At 41.8% G+C, this 20,827-nt stretch overlaps 1 protein-coding gene across 2 annotated transcripts in view; it reads left to right on the top strand.

The window, feature by feature from the left end:
* Positions 1–20,827, top strand: part of SLAIN1 (SLAIN motif family member 1) — a 49,590-nt gene that overhangs the window by 11,994 nt on the left and 16,769 nt on the right. For both annotated transcript variants that reach the window (XM_064493051.1, XM_031466164.2), the window contains exon 2: positions 1,840–1,979. In XM_064493051.1, the coding sequence (XP_064349121.1) occupies positions 1,840–1,979 (140 nt within the window). The remainder of the gene's footprint in view (positions 1–1,839; positions 1,980–20,827) is intronic.

Here is a 20,827-nt window from a genome sequence, read left to right as displayed (position 1 = left end):
GGCTCAGCCCAGTGCATCCATCTCAAGGTGTGATCTCCAGAGAGCAGTATCAGCGTCATCTGGGAACTTGTTAGACATTCAGATTCTTTGACCTTACCCCAAGCCAACTGAGTCAGGTAGGTTAGGGCTGCCTGCAGTCAGGTGTTAGCACTTCGTGTTTTAACAAATCCTATAAGATTTTGATGCATCAAAGATTGAGAACAACTGGCCTAGACTAACCTTCACTTGCGAGGTCTAGAGAGAGCTCTCTGGTACTGGACAGAGGTCTAGAGAGGGCTCCTCAGTTCAGGGGTCTGACAGCAAGGAAGGGAGAAAGAGAAGGATCTACATAGGTCGGCAATAATCTTGCCACAGTAGACCAGAGTGGGACCCAGGAATATGAGTTTTTAACCCACCAACATATTCTTAATGAAGGCAGGACTGTGGTCCACACTCTAAGGGAAGAATGATACATTAGGATTGTTACTACATTGATTAAAAGAGATATTTTAGACTCTTCGTCTGTAACAGGAGTCAGCAGACTGTCCTGTGGGCTGCTGGGCCCACTGCCAGGATGGTGTAGCTGTCAGCTAGATTTTCACATTTTTAAATGATTGAAAAGAATCAAAAGAATATTATTTTGTGATGTGAAAATTATGGGAAATTCAGCTTCCAATGCCCATAAATAAAGTTTGTAGGAACACAGCCACACTTACTCGTGTACACGTCATCTGTGATGCCCTTCGGGCTGCAGTGGCAGGGCTGAGTAGTCGTGACAGGCTGGCCACAAAGCATGTCCAGTCACTAGCTGGCCCTTTATAGCAAAAGTTTTGCTGACCCTGAACTATAAGCGTAAATTGCTAAGTAGTATATTCCTCAACCATCTGGGATAAGTTACTCTTAACAGGTAGCGGACCAGACTATAACAGTACAAGAGTGAATAATGAAGTATGTGATTTCAGGAATATGTGCTCACTAGAATTACAGTAAACTTTGTTTGAAGGAGTATGACTTTAATGAGATTTGTAATTAGATCACAGATTTATATAGCAAGGTCAGTTAATGGAGTCTGTGATTGTAATTTTTTTCCTTCCTTTTTTTAGTCAACTGCTGGTTAATCCTCAAGATAAACCCTATTGTATAACCCCTATCACTGAAAATATTCTAAAATTTCCCTTAGCACAGTAAGTTAGTGACAGAAAACCTTTGTTCTAACTTGCAGTGCCCCAGGGGGGTTATTTTGAATCTTGCCCACTGCCTTGTAATGGTGCGGATGCTGAAAGTGAACTCTTCCCAACTACGTGTCTTTGAAAGCTGTTTGGCTTTAATGAGAAGGAAGCACGTGCTAAGTTTAGTATAGGTCTGAGACAGGGCAAGTATCTGATTATTGAAGGGTTGAGACAATCCACAAACAGCTGACTTTCACCTACTTTTAGACTTCTTTTTAGAAAAATGCAAATAAGATTTGCCTTGTTTACCACAACATGTTTATAGACATTAGCCCAAGTTCGCATATGAGTCTGTTGTCAGATGAAAATGTTCATTTCTAAAATGTAAGTGAGGTGGTCAGGTCATCGCGGTGCCCCTTCAAGGTCAGTTCGGTCGCAAGAGCCCCAGATCCCCGACTTTCTGAGACATACAGTTCCATGGTTTTTTGAAGTCCTTGCCACCAAGCAACAGAAAATGTCATATTCTACTAGGGGATATTTGCCTGTTAAAAATGATTTTGGAATTTGAAGTAATCAAATGTGCGTTCTGTTTTGATAGAAACTGTTAAATACATGTTATTTTTCTCGAGTAGAAGAGAGGTAATTTCTATCTAGCTAAATAATACCTATAATGTAGATTTCTTTTTTTAAGGTTATACGTTGGCTCTTCAAAGACTTTCCTGTCATCAGAGAAATCCCTGAGCCCTTTGCAGTGGTGTAGACATGTCCTAGATAATCCGACTCCGGAGATGGAAGCAGCAAGGCGTTCCCTGTGCTTTAGACTGGAGCAAGGTAACCGTGCACCCCCCACCTACCCCCTCAAACTCCTGCCGCTGTCCACTCTGTGTTTGTTGCCAGTTTTGAAATAGACACTTAAACTGAAAAACCTTACCCTCAGGTGCGGCTGTTGCATGCGGTTCAGTTCATGTGTTTACACAGCAGGGTTTCTCAGTGTAGAATATATTTAGTTTTGTGTCTGTTTCTAACCAGATTTTCAGCTTCTTTTAGTTTGTGTTGTAGGAATGTGTATTATTTTTCTATTTTTTTCTTTCTGTTTACAGATGTACCAGTAAGTAAAAGGGGTCAGTCGTACATTCCCTGGGGATGGTTACAGGGTTGTGTGGCTGAATTCCAAGGTAGAAAACTGGGGTTCCACCAGGACCTGAGTATGATCTTTGGAGTTCCCTAAACGTTTACTTGGATGTATAATTGGAAGTCCTAACCTTTGTAAACTAGGAAATAATAATCTTGATATTGAACATTATTTAACATATGGAGCCCAACATCAGTTCAAGTTTAAAAAAAAAAAATCAAGACAGTTGTGGCAGGAAATACAAGCAAAAGGAATGCCTGTACTCAGCTCTTTTGCTATTTTGATGAAGTAGGCTAGTTCTTAAGGCTGTGATCATTTAGGCTTTTGCTTGTCTTAACCTCTTGGTATCTGTTTCATTATCTAGGAACATTTTATTTCTGTTCCATGGATGACTTGCATCCAGATCACGCTTGAGCTTGAATATGGAGATTCCCGCCCCTCCCGATGAAAGAGTCAGGATAGCTGGGAGTAGGGCCGAGGGAGTCTGCATTGACAAGCGTAGCAGCGTGATTGTTACGCACACTGATGTCGGAGAGCACTGCCTATCAAGTCCTTCAAGGACAATGAATGCCTATAAAATACTTGGACATAAGACAAAGTATAATAGGTCACGTTTCTCGAGTTCTTGATTCCGACAGTCAGTACATTAAGTTCTTGACATTTTTCGTTGTATCCTCTAACCGCACTCATTTGAGGCAGGTACTGCCCTCATTTTTAGAATGAGAGAAGTAGAAGTGAAGTTCGGAGAAGTTCAGAGGACTATGAGAGGGCAGAGTGACCCTTGGAAGCAAAGCCAGGGCCTGAGCCTCCCTGACACCAAAGACTGTCCTTAACCACATTGTGTGCTGCTTTATTGGCACAGTCAGCAGTATGAACAGAAATCTGTTTTAAATATATGGGGAAGGCCAAACTAAAAAGCATGTTAACATTTTAACTGAAATGAAATAAATGATTCAGTAACAGGAAGTTGAAGTGGAGTCGGAACAAAGGAGTGTTAGGGTTAAAACTTTGACTGATGACAGATGTGTGTCTAAGAGAACAACCATCTCAGCACCGAGACCCTTGTCTTCGTTCTGTTCCCATTTTCCTGAGTGCCCCCAAGCAGACCATTACATCCCTCTGCACTTTTCCTTTCTCAAGGGTTGTGTAGGCCTTCCCTAAGTGTCCTCAGTCAAACATCCCCAATGCAAGGACTCTATATGTGTATTTTATTATATGAATTTGGCTCAACTTCATTTGGAATACAGTTCAAGTGGAATTCAGAATTAGAGTCCTTTAGTTCAAGAGTCAACAAACCCTTTCTGAAAGGGACCAGATAGTCAATACTCTAGGCTTCGTGGGCCGTACACTCTGCATCACTAGAAGGCAGCCGCAGGTGCAAACGTGAGTGAATGAGGCTGTGTTCCGGTATATCTTTATCTGTGGACAGAGATCTGAGTTTCATGTGATTTTGTTTTTTTCCCCATGTGTCAAGAAATATATTCTGTTTCTGATTTTTTTTTTTAACCATTTGAAAAAAAGTTAAAAACCATTTGTAGTTGGTGGGCATGGCAAAACCAGGGGCAGGATGGTTTTGGGCCATAGGTTTGCCCACCTCTGCTCTAGTGCGTTTGCACACGGGGTGGATTTACATACCAGGTGGGTTTAAAAAATAGAAGAGAGGTTTTGTTACTATAACGTGATGTAACATGTGATGTAATTTAAAAAGTATCATGATTGGTGATTACTTTTGAGATTTTAGGCTAGATACCTGATTAGTTTTCCTTCCGTTGGCAGGGGCTCCAGCAGAATGGTGAGGTCATGAGGACGTGAATTGCAGTTTTATTCATAGTGTAATTCATTTAAATTTTGCAAAAGAGTTTAAGCAGAGAACTAGCTTTTCATATCCAAAATTACTTTTATTTAATTTGTATATAAATCTAAATCTTCTTTTGCTATGAGATCCTTAATCTATAATCCCATTATGAGGTAAGAAGTAATGGATTAGAATAGGTTGTTCACTGGGTGAAAACATTTTTTGAAACGTGTTTTATAAAGCAACATGTCTATAGTTTAGAAAGTATTAGTCTCAAAGATGTTTTAAGGAAAATAGCAGATTGCCACCCCATCCTCCCCCGCCCACTTATTACCCTGATGCAGTTAAAAAAATTTTCTATCTGTTCTGGTCTTGCTGTCTACCTCTGTTTTTAAATTCTGTGCTTATGACTCTTGCTTGAGTTATCATTTTTAATCATGATCCATTGGCTTTCTGATTTGGGTGGTGAAGTTTTAATTTTTAACACCCTCCTCCCACCTTATACTTTTTCTCTGCGTATTCTCCCATGTAGCTTTTTACCAATTTTAGGACATATCAGTATTGATTATGATAGCAAGAGTCCTATTTAAGCCATGCAATATTTTATTATTATGTTTCTTTTTTTCACTTAACTCTGTTTTTCCTAGAGTTAATTGCAAAACGATGCTCACTTGATCTTTCAAACTCTCCAAATGAAACATCCTTGGTTCGGTTGGACATGGAAACCCAGCAGGGGCTTTTTAACTTATGCATTTATTTTAACTATTCCTCCTGGTGGTGCCCTCTGTCCTCTTACTACAACCTTAGCTCGTTCTCTGTAGGCCTGCGCGCAGCTGTCATGGCGGGACTTCTGCTCTCGTCCTGGGCATGTGCCAGCCTGTCCTCTGTGCTGCATTGCTTGTGTCCTAAATGCAGAGACTTTTTTTCCTTATTTTCACTAGTTTAGTAGAATACATTCTTTTTTGTTTGTTTGTTTGTTTGTGGGGAGTAGGAGGGGAAAGAGGATGTGTGGGAGGTGAATTCTGAGACCCTCATCTGTCTAAAAATGTCTTTATTGCACCTTTGTTCTTACACTTGATTGTTCTTTTGGCCACGAGTAGAATTGTATGTTAGGAAGCACTTCCAACAGAGTTTAGAAGGCAGTATTCCATTGTGTTTTTGCTTGAGGATTGCTATTGAAGTCTTAATCCATTCTCATTTTTGATTCTTTAGATCTATCTGCTTAAGATACCCTGGATATTTTAGAATTTTTTTGTTTCTGGTATTTTGAAATTTCATTTTTTTATTTTGGTGCTAGACAGTTGGAGGGCACTTCCAACCTGGAAACTTCAGCTCTGCAAAATGTCCTGCATTATTTCTTTGCAGTCTACCCCCCTCCCTGGTTTTCTCTATTCTTTCTAGGTGTTCCTTTTAAGTTAGATGTTGAATCTCCTGGATTGACGTCCAGATTTTACATATTTTTCTCTCCTTTTGTTCTTGATTTTTTTTTTTGATGTTTTACTTTCTTGGAGATTAAAAAAAAACTCTTCTACTAAACTCCTATTGTGTATTTAAGTGCCTTCCATGTGCCAGGCACCATTGTAGATAGTGGGGTCCAGCAGTGACCAAACCCAACGGTAAGTCCCTGCCCTCACTGAGTTGGCTGTCTAGTCTGCAGACTTTCACTTAATCCTCCTTTTTTGGGTAAGTTACCCCTGCTCGTCTAAGGCATCTTAAACCTTATGGCTTCCTGTTTCAGTGATAAAACCTGACTTTGATAGAAGCAGGAGAGGAGCAGCTGCCTGGGCGGGGAGGGAGCCAAGGCTTTCGGTGCTCTCGCCATAGACTCTGTGCCAGTCCTCCTGCTGTTGCTTCACCTGGGGACCCCACCCTCTGTGGTACCCATGCCTTCATTCCAGAACTTTCCTTGTTCGCTTATACCCCACTGTGGGCCTTTGGAGCAGAGAATACTGAAACCCAGCTGGGTCTGTCACCTGATGCTTACCTGTTTTTTTTTCATTTCTGAATAAAATGACTCTTCTTATTCTGATAGTATTGTGTCTCCCATTTGATCTTACTTGTGGGTTTATAAGACTTGAGTTAGTTGTCGCTCTAGTGTGGTTTTGTAAGAGAATAGAGAATTTAATAATTTAGTCTTCCATATTGAAGAATTCCTACTGGCTTCCAATTAAGGGCTCTTTGTCAATGACAGCTAATTAACTGGTGTCAGAAGTTACAGTTTTAACTTAAACTTTACTCATAATATAGCATAAGTATTTAATTGGAATATGGTATGTTGCATAGTTTAGAAATTTCAAGTAACTCCCTAATAAAGCACTTTCTTTTTGTCTAGAATTCATTTCTTTGGGACAGTGAGCATCTTCAAGTAACAGATATTATTGAGAATTTTCTTTGAGACCAGGGATGCATCTTCATTTTGAGTATCAATTGCCCAAGGACAGGGACTTGGTTTTGTTGATCACACCAACTGTAGAAGGGAACCGGACATATAACAGACACTGTTGCTAAAATGAATTTTTGTTTAATGTTTTATGAACCCAGTGTCATTGTTACTATTGTTATAATTTGGTTTGCTTTTGACTATTTTAAGATGGGGTGGAGTCTTCACACCACTTTCCTAATCAGTCATCTCTTCCTTTCAGAAGAAAGACTGGTGTCACTTGAAGTATCAGTTTGCAGAGTTGCTTTTGCACTCACAAGCGTGTTTACTTTGAAATAGTTAGTTTTTACTTACCTTACTGCTTTTGTTGCAAAATGATTAATACTTGTACATGCTTCTCCCAGTCATCATACATTAGATCTGTATGTACTCCATTTCTGACATGCTCTAGAGAGTAGATAGGAAGAAGGGAAATGTTAGCCTTCGTCTGTCTCTCTCTCACTGCTTTACCAAGGGCTGGGTGCATGTTCTTTTATATTAGCCTGTGGCTGCAGATAAAATGCTGCTTATTAGAGAGCATATATTGTAGTTATTTGGTTTTTATTTCTTGACCCTGATGTTTTTGGGAAGAACATTACAATTAAAAGATGGATGCCCTGAGAACATGTGGGAGTCAAAGTCTATCTAGTGGGTGGACCTTACATCCTCTGGTCCCATGGTCTTACCTCTCTTCTCTCTCGTTCCCTCTTGTACCCTGGGAACTTAGCCTCTGCTGTTTTCTTGGTTGCAGGCCAGCTGTCTTCCCTGCTTAAGGCAGAAGCATCCCCAGAACACATCTGAGTAAGGGGTGTGTCAAGCTTGGTTTCTGCAGGGGCAGCGGGTAGCATTTCTCCCAAGATTGTCTCTAATTGTACAATTGCTAATGAGCTCATTTGGATTATGACTTCTTGAAGGGCCTGCCTCTCTCTTCTTGTTGCCTACCATCTCAGTTTGGGAGGGCCTCAAATAACCTTTATGCCATAACTGACAACTTTGTGACCCTGGATCTAGGTCACAACACTTGATAAATTTTCAGAGAATGTATGGGAAGTGTTCCAAGTTTTGGCTTGAGGTTGTGAGAAAAGGCTTATTGAAATCCTGCCCCTTGAAGAAAGTTTGCTTTTCTGAAGAAAATGAAGGAAAAGAAATGTTTTATAAAATTTAACTTTATAGGAGATGGCATCCACGTTTTGACTGTTTTTAAGGGATTGCTACAGGAAGTTTCATCATCACAGCTGTAATTTTGCTGATTGGTTAAGTGCATATACATGTGCACGTGCATTTAAAAATATAGTAAGATAATTATTTTTGGTGAAGGGCATGTATATATTACAGGTGACCAGTGTGATTGCAGTACTCTTAAATTCTCATAGGGAATGTTAATTGACTTTAACTAATCAATATTTTAATTGGATATTAATTAATTTTAATTGAAACTTTAATTATAGATCCTGAAACTTATTTTCACCTTTTCCAACTGGTCTTAATACTCAAATTTTATAATTTATAAAGTCTTAAGTTTCAAGTAGTTAGCACAGGCCACTTAAGCTTTTTCAGCCTCTTCTACATTTATGTTTATTTTATAGAGCTGCTGTTAAGAAATTAAAGAAAGATGTTTATAAAATAGACATAATAAAGGTTTAAATATTTGATGTCTTTCCTAGTATATGTAAATAATGTAAATGGCTTTTTTGGATAATGTACAAAAAGTAATGTTAAAAGCAACTAGTTGCTGAAAGTTAAATCTTTCAGTACTTCTAAATCTACAGTCTGTTGACATTAAATTAAGAAAGCCTAGAATAATATTTCCTTTTTGTTGTTGTTGCTTTTTTTTTTTTTCCTTTTGAAAAGGATCCTAACAATGTTTGCTGTGTTCCATTTGAAAGTACCTTGTTGTGTGAACATCTTTTTATTTAATTTTTATCATGTGTATGCCTTTTTTCCAAGTAGATCAAGCATCTGAGGCTAGGGCCCTGTACCTTAAGTTTCCTTTTGAATTGCCAATGCTTGATAAGTTTTCAAACATGTTTTACATTCTGAATGTTTAGTTTTTATGAGTTATTAATTTGCATGCATTTAAATTCCTTAGAGCAAAGAAACTGATTGATTGAATATTTGGTGGTGTAAAAATGGCATCTGACTACCCAAAGTCAAAACAAAACAAAAAAAATTGTGTAGTGATGTTCATTAAGGTGTTAATTCTGAGGGTGGAGGTCTGAGTCTGTTCTGTGCACCGCTGTAACCCTCCCAGGGCCTGAGATAGCACTGTCACGTGGGAGGTGTTGAATGAATGAATTTGGTGGAAGGGAAAGGATTTTGACCTGGTAGTTAGACTTAATGCCCCCTTGTGCCTCAGCCCTACTTAACTGTGTGATTAAAAGTATATCACTTGTTTCTGGTGTCTTGCCTGTAAGTGGGGACACTTAATAAGATTTCACAGGGCTTTTAGAAAGATTTTGGGGTATGTTGAATGTGAAATTACTTTGAAAAATGTGAAGTGCTTTGTAAATATATGGACACATTCTTAACATGCAGTCCTTTATTCAGAAACCGAACCCCAAAATTCAGGGAATCCTTAGTTTGGCAGTTTATATTTTATGAAAAATGAATAGCATTTTTTTCCTTTGGTGGGGGTGTGGATCTGTCTTCTCTTTATAAATAAAGATACTTATTAGAGTTAGGGGTCTCAGATAGAAAAGTTTTAGAGTGTAGTGTATCAAGAATAGTAGAAAATTTAAGAGGACTTCTTTAGTCTATTCCTTCTCTTGGGTTTCTTCTTAGATCCGTCTGTGTTCCATTCTGACATGCTTTCCTTTATTCTTCCCCACTTCCCTCACCCCTTTAGACTAACAAACAGCCATAGAACTTTCACGGGTAGCCTTATCTCACATGATATCCTAACTTGGAATAAGGCTAATCTAGAGTCTTTTGGTAAGTCCATGTCACGTGGCTGGGATGTTAAATAACCAAATGATCCAAAAGCTTATCTAAGTAATTTGAGACACCCAATATGTGGCTCAGTTAATTTGGGGCCAGTTTAATAAAAGCTTATCTTGCCTTAAGATTCTTGAATGTCCAGAGCTGTTGAATCGGGACAGGTCACATTTGAGGAGTGTGAGTATGGTTTTCCCCAGTGGGGTGACCCTGCGTACTTAGCTGTCTTGGGTTGTGTTTCCCTACGATGATCTCTCATTTCACTAAGCAAATGTGAATAGATGTTACCCCTTTACTGAGTTTTTCTTTTCTCTTCATATGATACCAATTCCCCTTCTTGTCTCAGTTGTTATGACAGAGTATTTCTCTCTAAATTTAGCCACTGAAGAAGAAAGTTGTCGACTAACCCAGTGCTCTGAAGGTGGCCTTTTCATTTTCAAAAGCCACACAGATTGAACCGAGACATTAAGAAGCTTATCGGGTGTCTGTCTCCCAGAGCCTGTCCAGGCTCCCTTCGCGGCCCAAGGTGCTATCTCCATCAGCTCGAGTTTCCAGTCTTGAGGTGCTCTGTCAAATTTGGAACAAAAAATTAAAACTTAATCTGTGCGGTTCATTTTAGGTAAGCTTTGTAAGGGATTCTCTTTCTCATTGGAAAAGTAATCTGGAATTGCACTGAAATGGTGGGGCAGAGACAGGGGTCTGCTGACATTTGCCACTACCTCTGCGCGCTGGAAACCGAGAACGCGAGGTCACGGCTGTAAGCCTCCCTCACACCCTGCCGTGCTCTTGTGTTCAGAGTAGCCCCAGTGCATTTGCTTCAGTGCTGGGAGTGGTGGTCAGTACAGTAAATAACAGACGATTAGGGATTGTGTTCCTGTGAAATTCAGTTTCTGTCCCATGACGTCCAGTGACGTGGATCTGTATTGGCCAGATAGTCCTAAGCAATCCTCCTTTCCTTTCTTTTGCCAGTTATGCATGTATTTGTTTGGTGTTTTGTTTTGTTCTTGTTTTGCATTTTCACGATGATTAGAAAGGTATTTGTTAAAAAATAAGCCAATAACTTATGATTGTGCATAATGTTTGTTATAGTTAATGTATAATTGACATGCTATTTGGTTACTTACCCCAGTGAGAAAAAAATGGAACAATAGAGATTCTCCCAGAGCAGTTGTTTACTGCTCTGATGATTGATTGCACTTGCCTTTGTGGTAGTAAAATTTTATTTTGGTAGGTGCTTATACCTATTTCTTGGGACTTCTACAAGATAGTCAGTTTATGTAAAGATTTGTAGACACCTTTCCTGAAACACTGGACCTTTGATCAGAAACAGTTCAGATGCTAAATCGTAAAGTAAATGTATTGAGTACTTGCTAGGTGTGGGTACATGCTCGGTACCAGGGGTACGGTGGCTAGATGAACTCAGTGTCTGGCCTTTGGAGCACACGGTCTAGTACAGGGGACAGGTGATGCAGATAGCAGCTCTTGTCCTTTTTTCATTCTTTCCCTTAAAACAAGCATGGTGATGCTTGTGGACCTGATCCTGAGGGGTATGGCCAGGAGATGCTTTCCTGAGGATGTGACATGTTGAAGAGTCAGCGAGAGTCCAGTGGGTATCTGTGTAGGGGAGCAGGGCAGCAGGCGGCCTGGCCCTGGGAGGGGGCGAGAGGAGCCGGCAGACCCTTGTGCTGGGAGTGGATGCAGGGAAGTGAAGCGGGAGAAACGTCAGCTGAGTGACTCCGAAGGCAACTAGAGTTCAGGATTCCAGACTTTGTCTTAAGATGGTTGGGAAGCCTTTGAATAGTTTTAAGCAAAAGAGTATCATGACTTTGGACAGGAAAGCTCCAAGGTATTGTCTGAACTGTCATACAAGACTGAGCCTTTCTGAACTCTGTCAAAATTTGGAGAGCGAAATAGTGATTTTAGAAATTCTTTGAATTGTGAGTAAAGTTAGGCTTTCCCATTTTTTTCAAGAGGATTCTTTAACTTAGTGAAACTTGGAAATGTTTTCTCCTCCTTGTCTCATTAATATCCTGAATTTCTTGTGTGACGTCATGTGAGAAACAGTAGTTTAAACTGTGGCCAAACTCTTCATGGCACTTGCTTTGAACATACAAGGCTCTGTTGACCTCATCTACTTATAATACATGAAGCTCTAAACTTTTACATAGTAGCACGTTTCATGTGTTTGAATTTTGGAGCTCTTGTCATTCTGTAAGTTTAATATTTTTCCACTGTCGCAGCTGTGAGATTGTATTTCAGGGAACAAGGTGTGTGTGTAAAAGTATCCATCTTTTGAAATTCAGAATTGTAGTCATCTTGTGTGTGTCTGTATTCATATGCATGTGTGTTCATGTGCACACACAGTGTGATATGTGTGCTTTTCCATTTTCATGGCAGTTTTAGATCATGAAAGTTGGATCAGGAAAAGGATATTTCTAGCTGTAGGAGCTAATAGCAGGTGCAGAAGATGATGACTGCAAGTGGTGGGGATGGCTGATCTTCAGGGTAAACCAGACACCTGCTTTTACAGAAGGTAGAGCGATCTAAGTGTGGGGTTCCTACCCCTGGTTGAGAAGCACTGAGATAACTTCAAGTGTCCATATTAGACTGAGCAGGGGGTGGGAAGGCTGTTAGATGAACTCCCAAAGCGTTCTACCTTCCACCCATAGGATAAAGACATCCTTCCTTTGGGCTGTTGGGATCCTCCGCCACCCTGCTGCTGCGTGCCCAGCGGCTTTGGGAAGCTCGCTCACGGAATAATCCAGCTATCCGTGTGGTGCCCGTTGTCAGTTTCTTTAGAGGCCTTTTGGGGTAACACTTATACTGGTGCAGAAGAAACTCATACTAGTGACCTATTCAGGTTAACTTAGTCTTTATTTGTAAATACGAGCCAGCAACCAAGTCTCCCTTGTTTTTTGGGGAAAACTAACAACATGAACAAAACAAACAGGTCACCTCTGTAGGGAAGAAGTAACCAGGGGAATAGGGAACTCAGTGTGTTCAGATTTAGGAGAGTAACCCACCTTTAAAACAAGAACAGATTGCTGGGAAGAGCAGTGGTCACATTATTATTACTTTCAGTCATTTTTAATTTCTTGGAAGTACTGAAATCAGAATGGAGAGGACTAAGAACCAAGCTGCTTATCTGAATTAGAGGAATCTCCCCCAAACAGAGAAAAATAGAGAAATAAGGGGACTTGGAGGGCAGATCCCAAACCTCTAATCTTGAGCAGTTTTAGGAGGAGGAGTAGATAGTTTAAAGGAAGAATCAGTAAGGAACAGAAGAACATCTCTTTGAGCTGAGAAAAGATGTCCTCAGCATGATCTAGGAGAGATGAAAAAAGACCCACACCTGGACATTCTGGTTGGATTTCAGATTTTTCAGGGTTAAGGAGAAAATCCTAAAACTTGTTCAAGGGGAGAAATAGGTTATCTACAACAGTAACAGACCTCAGACATGTCATAAGTAATATTGGATGCCAGTGGAAAATACTGTCTTTAAAATTTTGAGGGGAAGTTTTTTCCAAACTATAGTTTTTGTACCCGGGCAAATACTAAATTATGGAGACAAATAGAAGAGGTTTTTGGATCTGCAAAGATTTAGAAAATTTTACTTTCTGCGCCTTATTTTAATGGTGGGAAAAGTACCAGGAAAAAGGTTCATGAGATCTAGAAAACACTGGCCACGAGATGACTGAGCAGAAGCCAAGAAAGATGAAATAAGAAAGTGAGCTGACTCTGAAGGCTTGTGATGTTCTTTGCCTATTTACTGGGGTCTAGTGCCAAACAATTACTTTCTTTTGCCCTCGGTCCTTTCACAATATCCAGTGCTCCAGGTATGATGATACTTAGTACACCCAAACACTGAAATGCCATGTGTATGTGACTAAACATCCAGTGATTACCTGGAAGCTGTCCTAAGCACAGCTACAGCAGAGAACAAAAGTACAGCAAACCTTGACATTGTTGAAGTAGAACCGTCAGACCTGGAGATGGACGTGGACGGTAAGAAAGGGTGAGCATGTGCTAAACGTCTCGCCTTCTCGCTGTGGGCTCAGAGCAACAGGGTGTGCTGCTTTGTCTGCTTAAAGTTAACACTTGCATGGTAATTACATAATTGTCCCCCAATTCCCAGTCAACTCCCAGAAAGTCCTCTGGCTGTTTTAGACCTTTATGCACATTTCAGCATTCTTCTGTGTGCAGGTATTTTAATAAAATCATGCAGGTGGTTGGTTTTAGGGCCAAAAAAAGTTTTTGCCTTGTCGAAACTCCTCTATATGTTTACTTTCTGCCACTCTCAAGATTAGTAGATGAGAGGCCTTTTGTGCCCCTGGTATATAGGCCACACAATTGTGTCCCTTGCTGCAGAAGAGTACCCTACCTAGCCCGGGAGATGCTAGACACGAAGGATTGTCCAAATTCCATTTCTGTCACTCTTCTAGTCAGGAACTTACGGTGTTTCTGTTAGCCAGCTGGGCTTGGATTCGTACCACGCTGTCCCCGGTCATGGGCAAGAAGACTTACTGGTCTAGTCTGTCCTTAGTTTTGTTGGGGGGGGGGGAACCACTGTACTCAGACATGAGATCATCTAGCCTGTTTCTTCACAGAATGAGACTCTGTAGCATCTTTCTTAACCTGCCTCATTACTGCAGCGTAGAACTTGGAAGTTGTTCTTGCAGGCTGTCCCGGCTCGCACTGTGGCTCTGGTCTGAGCTGAGAGCAGCTGTCTTGTCTGTGTGACCACATCGCGTCGTTGACAGATTCTTCGGTCACTGCTTTCCCTGGCTCTTCACAGGTTATACTATTACTTTCACATAGGCCCTCTTTGCGCATTCTTTGGCCATCTTCCCTGTCCTTAAATTTGTTGTAAAGTATGGCAGCCAGGCCTAAGGAGAAAGTAACTTGTATGCAAGGGAATTTTCAAGCATGTCTTTGAAGTGTAATTACTACTGAAGTTAGATTTGTTTTTAATCTCCCCTATTAATTGCAGATGGGAAGCCTGATGACGATGATGACTTGGGAAGTTGCAGTGACCCCTGCAGTCCGGGAGAACCCTGGACATGGTCCATGTGCGCCTAACGCTGACAGGTCATCTTCAGTTTTGACCAGTGATTAAGACAAGTTGACAGTCCACAGAATTTCCCTTTCCAACCCTCATCTTCGAGCTTTACTTTTAGACCGTTGTCCCGGTTACAGAAGACCCGGGAGGGGTCCAGCAGTGGCCGGGGGAGAGGAGCATTCGGCTTGTGGTCTTGGGTTTGATGAGGCTCTGAGCAGTAGGGGAGGTCTAATGCCTTAATCATGATGATGAGATAGTTTAACTGTGAAATTCAGATCAAGAATAATTATAAAACTCTGATCCCTGCGGAACAAATGTTATTAAGTAATACTCCTTCGCGGTGAAGTCTTGTAACTCTCATTCAGCAAGTACTAAACATTTATCTGCCAGACTTTGGAGGTATACACGATCTTTTAGTTCCGTTCAAACCTAATCTTTTAAAACTTAATCCTAATGTTGAAAATGACTTTCTTGATTAGCTGTAGGTATTATTTATATGGGTAAATGAACTCTTTTTATTAGATGTTTCTTAAGGGTGATATGTAAGTCATGTTTTTATAAATGACTGCATTTTGAATATATTTGGAAGTTTAAATATTGAGAATCTTCAGTGTTCTGGGATCATAGGTATATAATATATATATGAAATACATATATCATAACTTAAAATCATTACATCTCTCATCATAGGTTGTAGGACCTGAACCTGTGGGAAAAGATTCAAATTGCATAGTGGTTTTTTTCTAGCTAGAATTTGAAGATTGAGAGACTTGGGGGCTCTGATAAACTTACTGTGACTAAATCGGCCCTAAGCATACCAGTTAAGGACATCATTTACTAGTTCTTTACCCTTTCTCCTTATATGAATCCCTGGCTAGCGCACAATAGTTGAATCCTCTTCACTTCGTGTGTGTCCAGGACAGAGCACCGTGAACACCTGTTTCAGAGCAGTGGTAGGACCTCTGAGGTGCCATATGCTCGTTTATCAGGTCACGGAGAGCTGTAGAGAAATGAAAGCTACTCAAGTTTACCAGTGAAAATAGTGAATCAGATAAGCTGCAAGCCATATGTTCCTACTCCAGGGGGCTTACACAGGGTGGAGCCAAGTCATCAGTGCTTAGTTCCTGTGAACTTACTCCAGAAAACCTCTGTCTCGCCTTGTGCAGTCAGAGTTTTTAAGAGTGAACCAGTAAAATGTGGTCTTTGCCTAAGTTTCTTAATTCCTTTGTTTAAGCTCAGTTGAAGCATTTCTGTAGGTTGCAGTTACGAAAAGATGTAAGATCACCTAGGAAGTTTATTCTGGAGGAGGATGGTTGGTGAAAATGAAGGTCTTCCTGCCCTGCTGGTTTGTAGGCTTAGGTCAGAATGCCGCGGGTCTGGGTACAACTTCCTGCCAATATAAGGGGGAACAGGAAGTGTTAAAACAGCTGATGCCTTCCGTCCTTTGCTGACCGTCGACCACTGTAACTGGTGTCAGTAACGGGCCATGTAGCTGAATTCCCTTAATTGTCTGGCTTGGAGCTCAGGCCTGCCTACCTATTGTATTAAAAGAAAGAATAAAGCAGAAATGTTGAAAGTTTGTTGATCTCTCCTTGCTTCCTCTTCCTTTACTTGCCAGGACTCTGTGGTAAAGAACAGCATTATTTCAGAGTCAGAGATGTGACTTAGGTGCCTGTGGTTTTGAAGAAACCATATTTCTTTAAAATGTGTCATTTTGGGAAGTTTGTTTCCTTTGAGATAGTCTTTGGATAGATGAGTGAGGACTGTCGGCCTGTCCTGGTCAAATTGTTGCAAGTCCAACGTTCAGCACATGGCCTCTGGGTTGGTAACGGCTGAGGAAGGACTGAGCCCATGAGCTTGTCTAGATGAGAGACAGCGTGGGAAGCCTGCCTATCATTTTGAGAAGGCAGGTTGAACTGCCCAGGTAATAGGAAAGGTGGAGTGGAGGGTCACTCCTGCACTCTCCTTTCTGCCACCTCGCTTCTAGGGCGCTTTCCCTCAGGACTGAGAAAATCTTTTTGCCACAACTTGGTGTAACTTTTCAATAGTTTTCTTTAAAGCTGCTTTATGGTTTGTGAGTGTGTGCTGCAGACTTCGGTCTTGTACTCGCCACAGCCCTGCTTGCTACCTTCCGACAAACACGCCAGCTTTTCAGATGAGAACAACACTAGGATGTTGTATCAATTTCACTCCAGGTCCGAGAACTAGTCTGTTAGGGAGTGGGGGAGCCTTAAACTCCAGTGTCCAATGTCTTTTTAGTCATTTTTTGCTCTTTATTACAACATGTTACAAAACACTATAGGCACGAGGTGTGCTGTCAGCCATCACTGCTGTATCTCAACGCCGGGCATACCCTTGCGGTAGAACTGATCCTGGGCGTTTGTCAGAGGGAATGTTACAAATCTGGTGGGAACAGTCTTCCAGGAGTTGGCGAATCGTGACCATGTCCAGCCCTCTGCCTATTCATGTATGGCCCCTTCCACAATTCTAAATGGTTGAAAAAAATTAAGAGCTCATGACCCATAATTTCTGTGAAGCTCAGCTCTGGGTGTGTATAATGAAGTTCCGTTGGAGCACAGCCGCGTCACCCACGTGCGCGGTGTCTGGCTGCTCTAACGCTACGAAGGCGGAGCTGAGCAGCTGCACAGAGGCCACGTGGACAGTGACGCTCAGTGTGTTTACTGGCTGGAACCGCCTGCCAGCCCCTGTGTCGGCCTGTTGCTGTGATCTGACTTTCACTGGCGTGGAACCCATCCAGCGAACCCTTCTAGACCCGCATCTGACTCTTCTTACCAGGATCTTACCCTGATCTCTGAAGTACCCCAGTGGCAAATAGCCTTCAGTCACTAGGGCTTTTTTCCTTTTACTAATTTATAACAAAGTTGGTCACTTTGACATTTCCGTGAGCAGTATGACCACCGTGCTTCAACCATCTAAACTTAAATCAATAGGACATAAATGCCCTTTAAAGAATCATAAAACAGACCCTTGCCAAGATCTTCGGGTGTTTTGTTTATGCTTACCTATTGAGAGTAGGGTTGGTACAGAGAGATGCTCTCTGGACTCACCCAGGCAGTGGCTTGTACTTGTCCCAGTTGTGGCCTGGCGGTTCCCAATTCACCGGTTCTTTATTCCAGCCTCTGCCTTCTTAGTATGTTCACTGCCTTCTAATTTACAAAGAGCCCACAAAACCCACCTTCCTCTCCTGTGTTCTCTGTATTCTATATTTGCCTGCCTGTTTCAGAGGAAGAAACAATGCTCCTTTTCCAGGACCATCCCCTCTCCCTCACCTCTGCCTTCTACCTCCCCACTGGGTCCCGTGTCTTTTGATCTCAAGGCTCTTACTCCAGTGTTTCCCCCTTTTCTGTAGACTCTTATTTTCTCCATTGGTTCCATTCTCCTCAGTCTGTAATTATTACAGGTCATCTTTATCCTGAAAACTTTTCCTCCCTAGAGTTTCACACTCCTCAAGCTGCAACCCTGTTTCTTCCTATTTTTATAGTCAAATCTCTCTGAAGAATGATGTCTTCTTCCTCATCTCATATCTGCTTGACCTGTTAACACTGGTTTCTGCTTTAAGTCTTCTGTTGAACCTGCTCTGATTAACCCAGTTGTCCTAGCTGGTGCCTTTTTATTGGTCTCCATCTCTGTAGTAATCCCCACTGTTAACTACTGTTTCCATGTCAAAACTCTTCATTTTCTTTATTTCTGAGCCCCACCAGACCTTGAGCCTCTCTCTGAATGACCTTTCTCAGCCTCCTATACTGATGCCATGTTTTACCCATCTCAGTATCTGTAGCACCTGGTGCTTGACAGCCACCGTGGTGGCCACCTACTCAAATAAATAGGAAGGGGACTCTTAAAGCCCAGGGGCTGGGCAGATCCCCCAGAATGGTTCTGGAGCAGGGAAAGAGCTGTGTGCTGTGTCCCTGTGAAAGAGGTCTGGATAGCCACTGGAGACTGACCTTTGTATTTTTGGTGTCTGGTAAATGTTGAATGAAGGAATGACTGTGGATGTGGTCTGTAAATGTTGGGTGTTGTAATTCAGGGGTACCCGGAGAGCTGGCCAGTTCCCCAAAGCAGATTCTGGTTTAGGGAAGGATGGCAGAGAGTATCAGTCTGTGTAACTGAGAAGAGCCATGAGCAAGGAGATACAGAACTGACTTATTTAGAAAGTAGTTCTGAGAATTTTAGTAAAACAGATCTCAAATTTGCTGTTAATGAGTTTTCATCCGACTAAAAACTGAGGAAAGAAGACATTTCTAGGGCTGCTTCAGGCTGATTTCTTCACACGGGGGGGATTATTCCAGCCGTCTGGAGTGATGGTCCAAGATCCCTGCTTTGTGGGAGAGACCGGTAACAGGACGCAGCAGGTCAGGGCAGGCCACCGTCTCTGCAAACTGCGGTTTGCCTTTCAGAGTCTTACTCTCGGATGGAAAAGAAGATAGAAGGAGAGGCGGGCTTGTTTTCTAGAATAACTTCCCCTGTGCCTCAGTCGGCTCAGACTGCTGTAACGAAACACCGCAGACTGGGTGGCTGGAGAGGTAGAACATCATTGCTCGCGGTTCCGGGGCTGCATGTGTGCAGCTGTGCCCCGAGGAGGGCCCTCTCCTGGGCTGCAGGTTTCTCCTTGTGCCTTCACACGGCAGGTCTCTCTGGAGCCTCTTTATAGGGCATGAATGCCCTTCATGAGGGTTCCCTCATCATGACTTAAGCATCTCCCAAAGGCCCCACCTACTAATACCATCACCTTTGGGGTTAGCATTTCAACATTGACTATTAGTGGGACACAGAAGTCCAGACGGTAGCACCTGATCAGAAGTGTGGCTGTGCTGTTGGAAGCCACTAGAAAGAGTAAGCACTGCCCCCCGGGACTTGCTCACCCAGCTCTAACCAGCTCACGTGCCACACGTGACAGTAGGGGGTGTGGAAACTCCGCTAAACACACTTCCAGCTGTGTTGTATACTGTTCCTTCGATTTTAAGAAATAGTAGCACCTCAAGAATTTGAGGGAGCTTTATAGCTTTCTTGCGTGGTTTACTGCCAACTAACGCCCTTGGCACAGTCCTTCACTTTAACTGCAACACAGCGTATCTGTCCTTTGTGATTTTTCTTGATATTATCATCACTGGAGCATTTATCAAATTGATTTGTTTTGAGGAGTGGTCATATTGTGCTTAATAATGTACAAAAATAGCTTCACAGATACAGTGTAATTTATTTTTTAAGTTAGACAACTTTGAAGATGCACAAAAATAACTTGTACATTAGACACTCTCGAATTAGTTTCTTTTAAATAGATTTATTTAATTTTTTATATATGTATTTTGTGTGTGTGGGGTAGGTTAGGTAGGTTTATTTCATGTACTTTACCACTTGAGCTGTCCCCTCCCCCACCTCCAATTAGTACTTCGTTACATTTATTTCAATAGAAAATGCTTATTAGACAAAAGGAGGCAAAGTAGAAAGTTAAAGCGGTACTAACCGCATTCTTCACAGGAAGTTGCAGAAACACTCGATGTGGCCATGAGGTACAAGGCAGTGGCTAAGGGTGCGAGTGAGGGGCCAGAGTACCTTTTACATCTTGTCTTTGATGAAAAGCCACTGCATTACGCTAATGGAAGAGAGCAACACAGTTAAATCATCAGTGACTGACAAAACCTTGGGAGTGATGCTCAGAGCAGGCTTGGCAAGGGCGGCGTGGGTGCCCGGAAGTTTGCTGAGCGGTAGATTGCAGCCATTGAGTGACAGGTGGCGGGTGTCTGGATTAAGGGAGTTGCAGCAGGACCACAGAGAGTGTGCAGACAGAAGTGTTCTGGGAGAGAGTTTAACTTGGGTATTTTGGAATGAAAGCCTTGCCAACTGTGATGTGTTTGATCAGTGCATCATTATATTTTGGACCCAACTCTATGCTATTTTGGGGGTTGGAATTAAATGAAAGAAATACAGAATCTGTGCCACCTCCAGGTTGGAGGAGCCCTTTACTTACAGATAGAACTTTGGAATAGGTGGGTAGGAAAACTTGACTGTGATTCAGAAGTTCATCACCCATCTTCCCCTTTAGCAAAAATTGTCTTACTCCTTTCTTAGGGTCATTTTCATCATCATCAAGCCTCTCAGATAATTTGACATCCTTATATGCAGAAATCCAATCAGTTAATTGATTGGATTGGAATCAACAATCCAATTTGGAAAAAACAAAGTTACCCTATGAAAAGTTCTTTTTGTTTGTTTTTATCCTCTATGAAAACGCCTCCTGTTATAGTTCTTACAATTCTTCGGCTACAGAGTGAAGAGTAACCAGGATGGGAAGGCTTCCGCTGCTCTGCCCTCTTCTCCT

Source organism: Camelus dromedarius, chromosome 13 (assembly GCF_036321535.1).
Source record: "Camelus dromedarius isolate mCamDro1 chromosome 13, mCamDro1.pat, whole genome shotgun sequence".
In the NCBI taxonomy this organism is placed as follows: Eukaryota; Metazoa; Chordata; class Mammalia; order Artiodactyla; family Camelidae; genus Camelus; species Camelus dromedarius.
The sequence above is the reverse complement of the archived record's forward strand: the minus strand, read 5'-3'. Positions and strand labels throughout refer to the sequence as shown.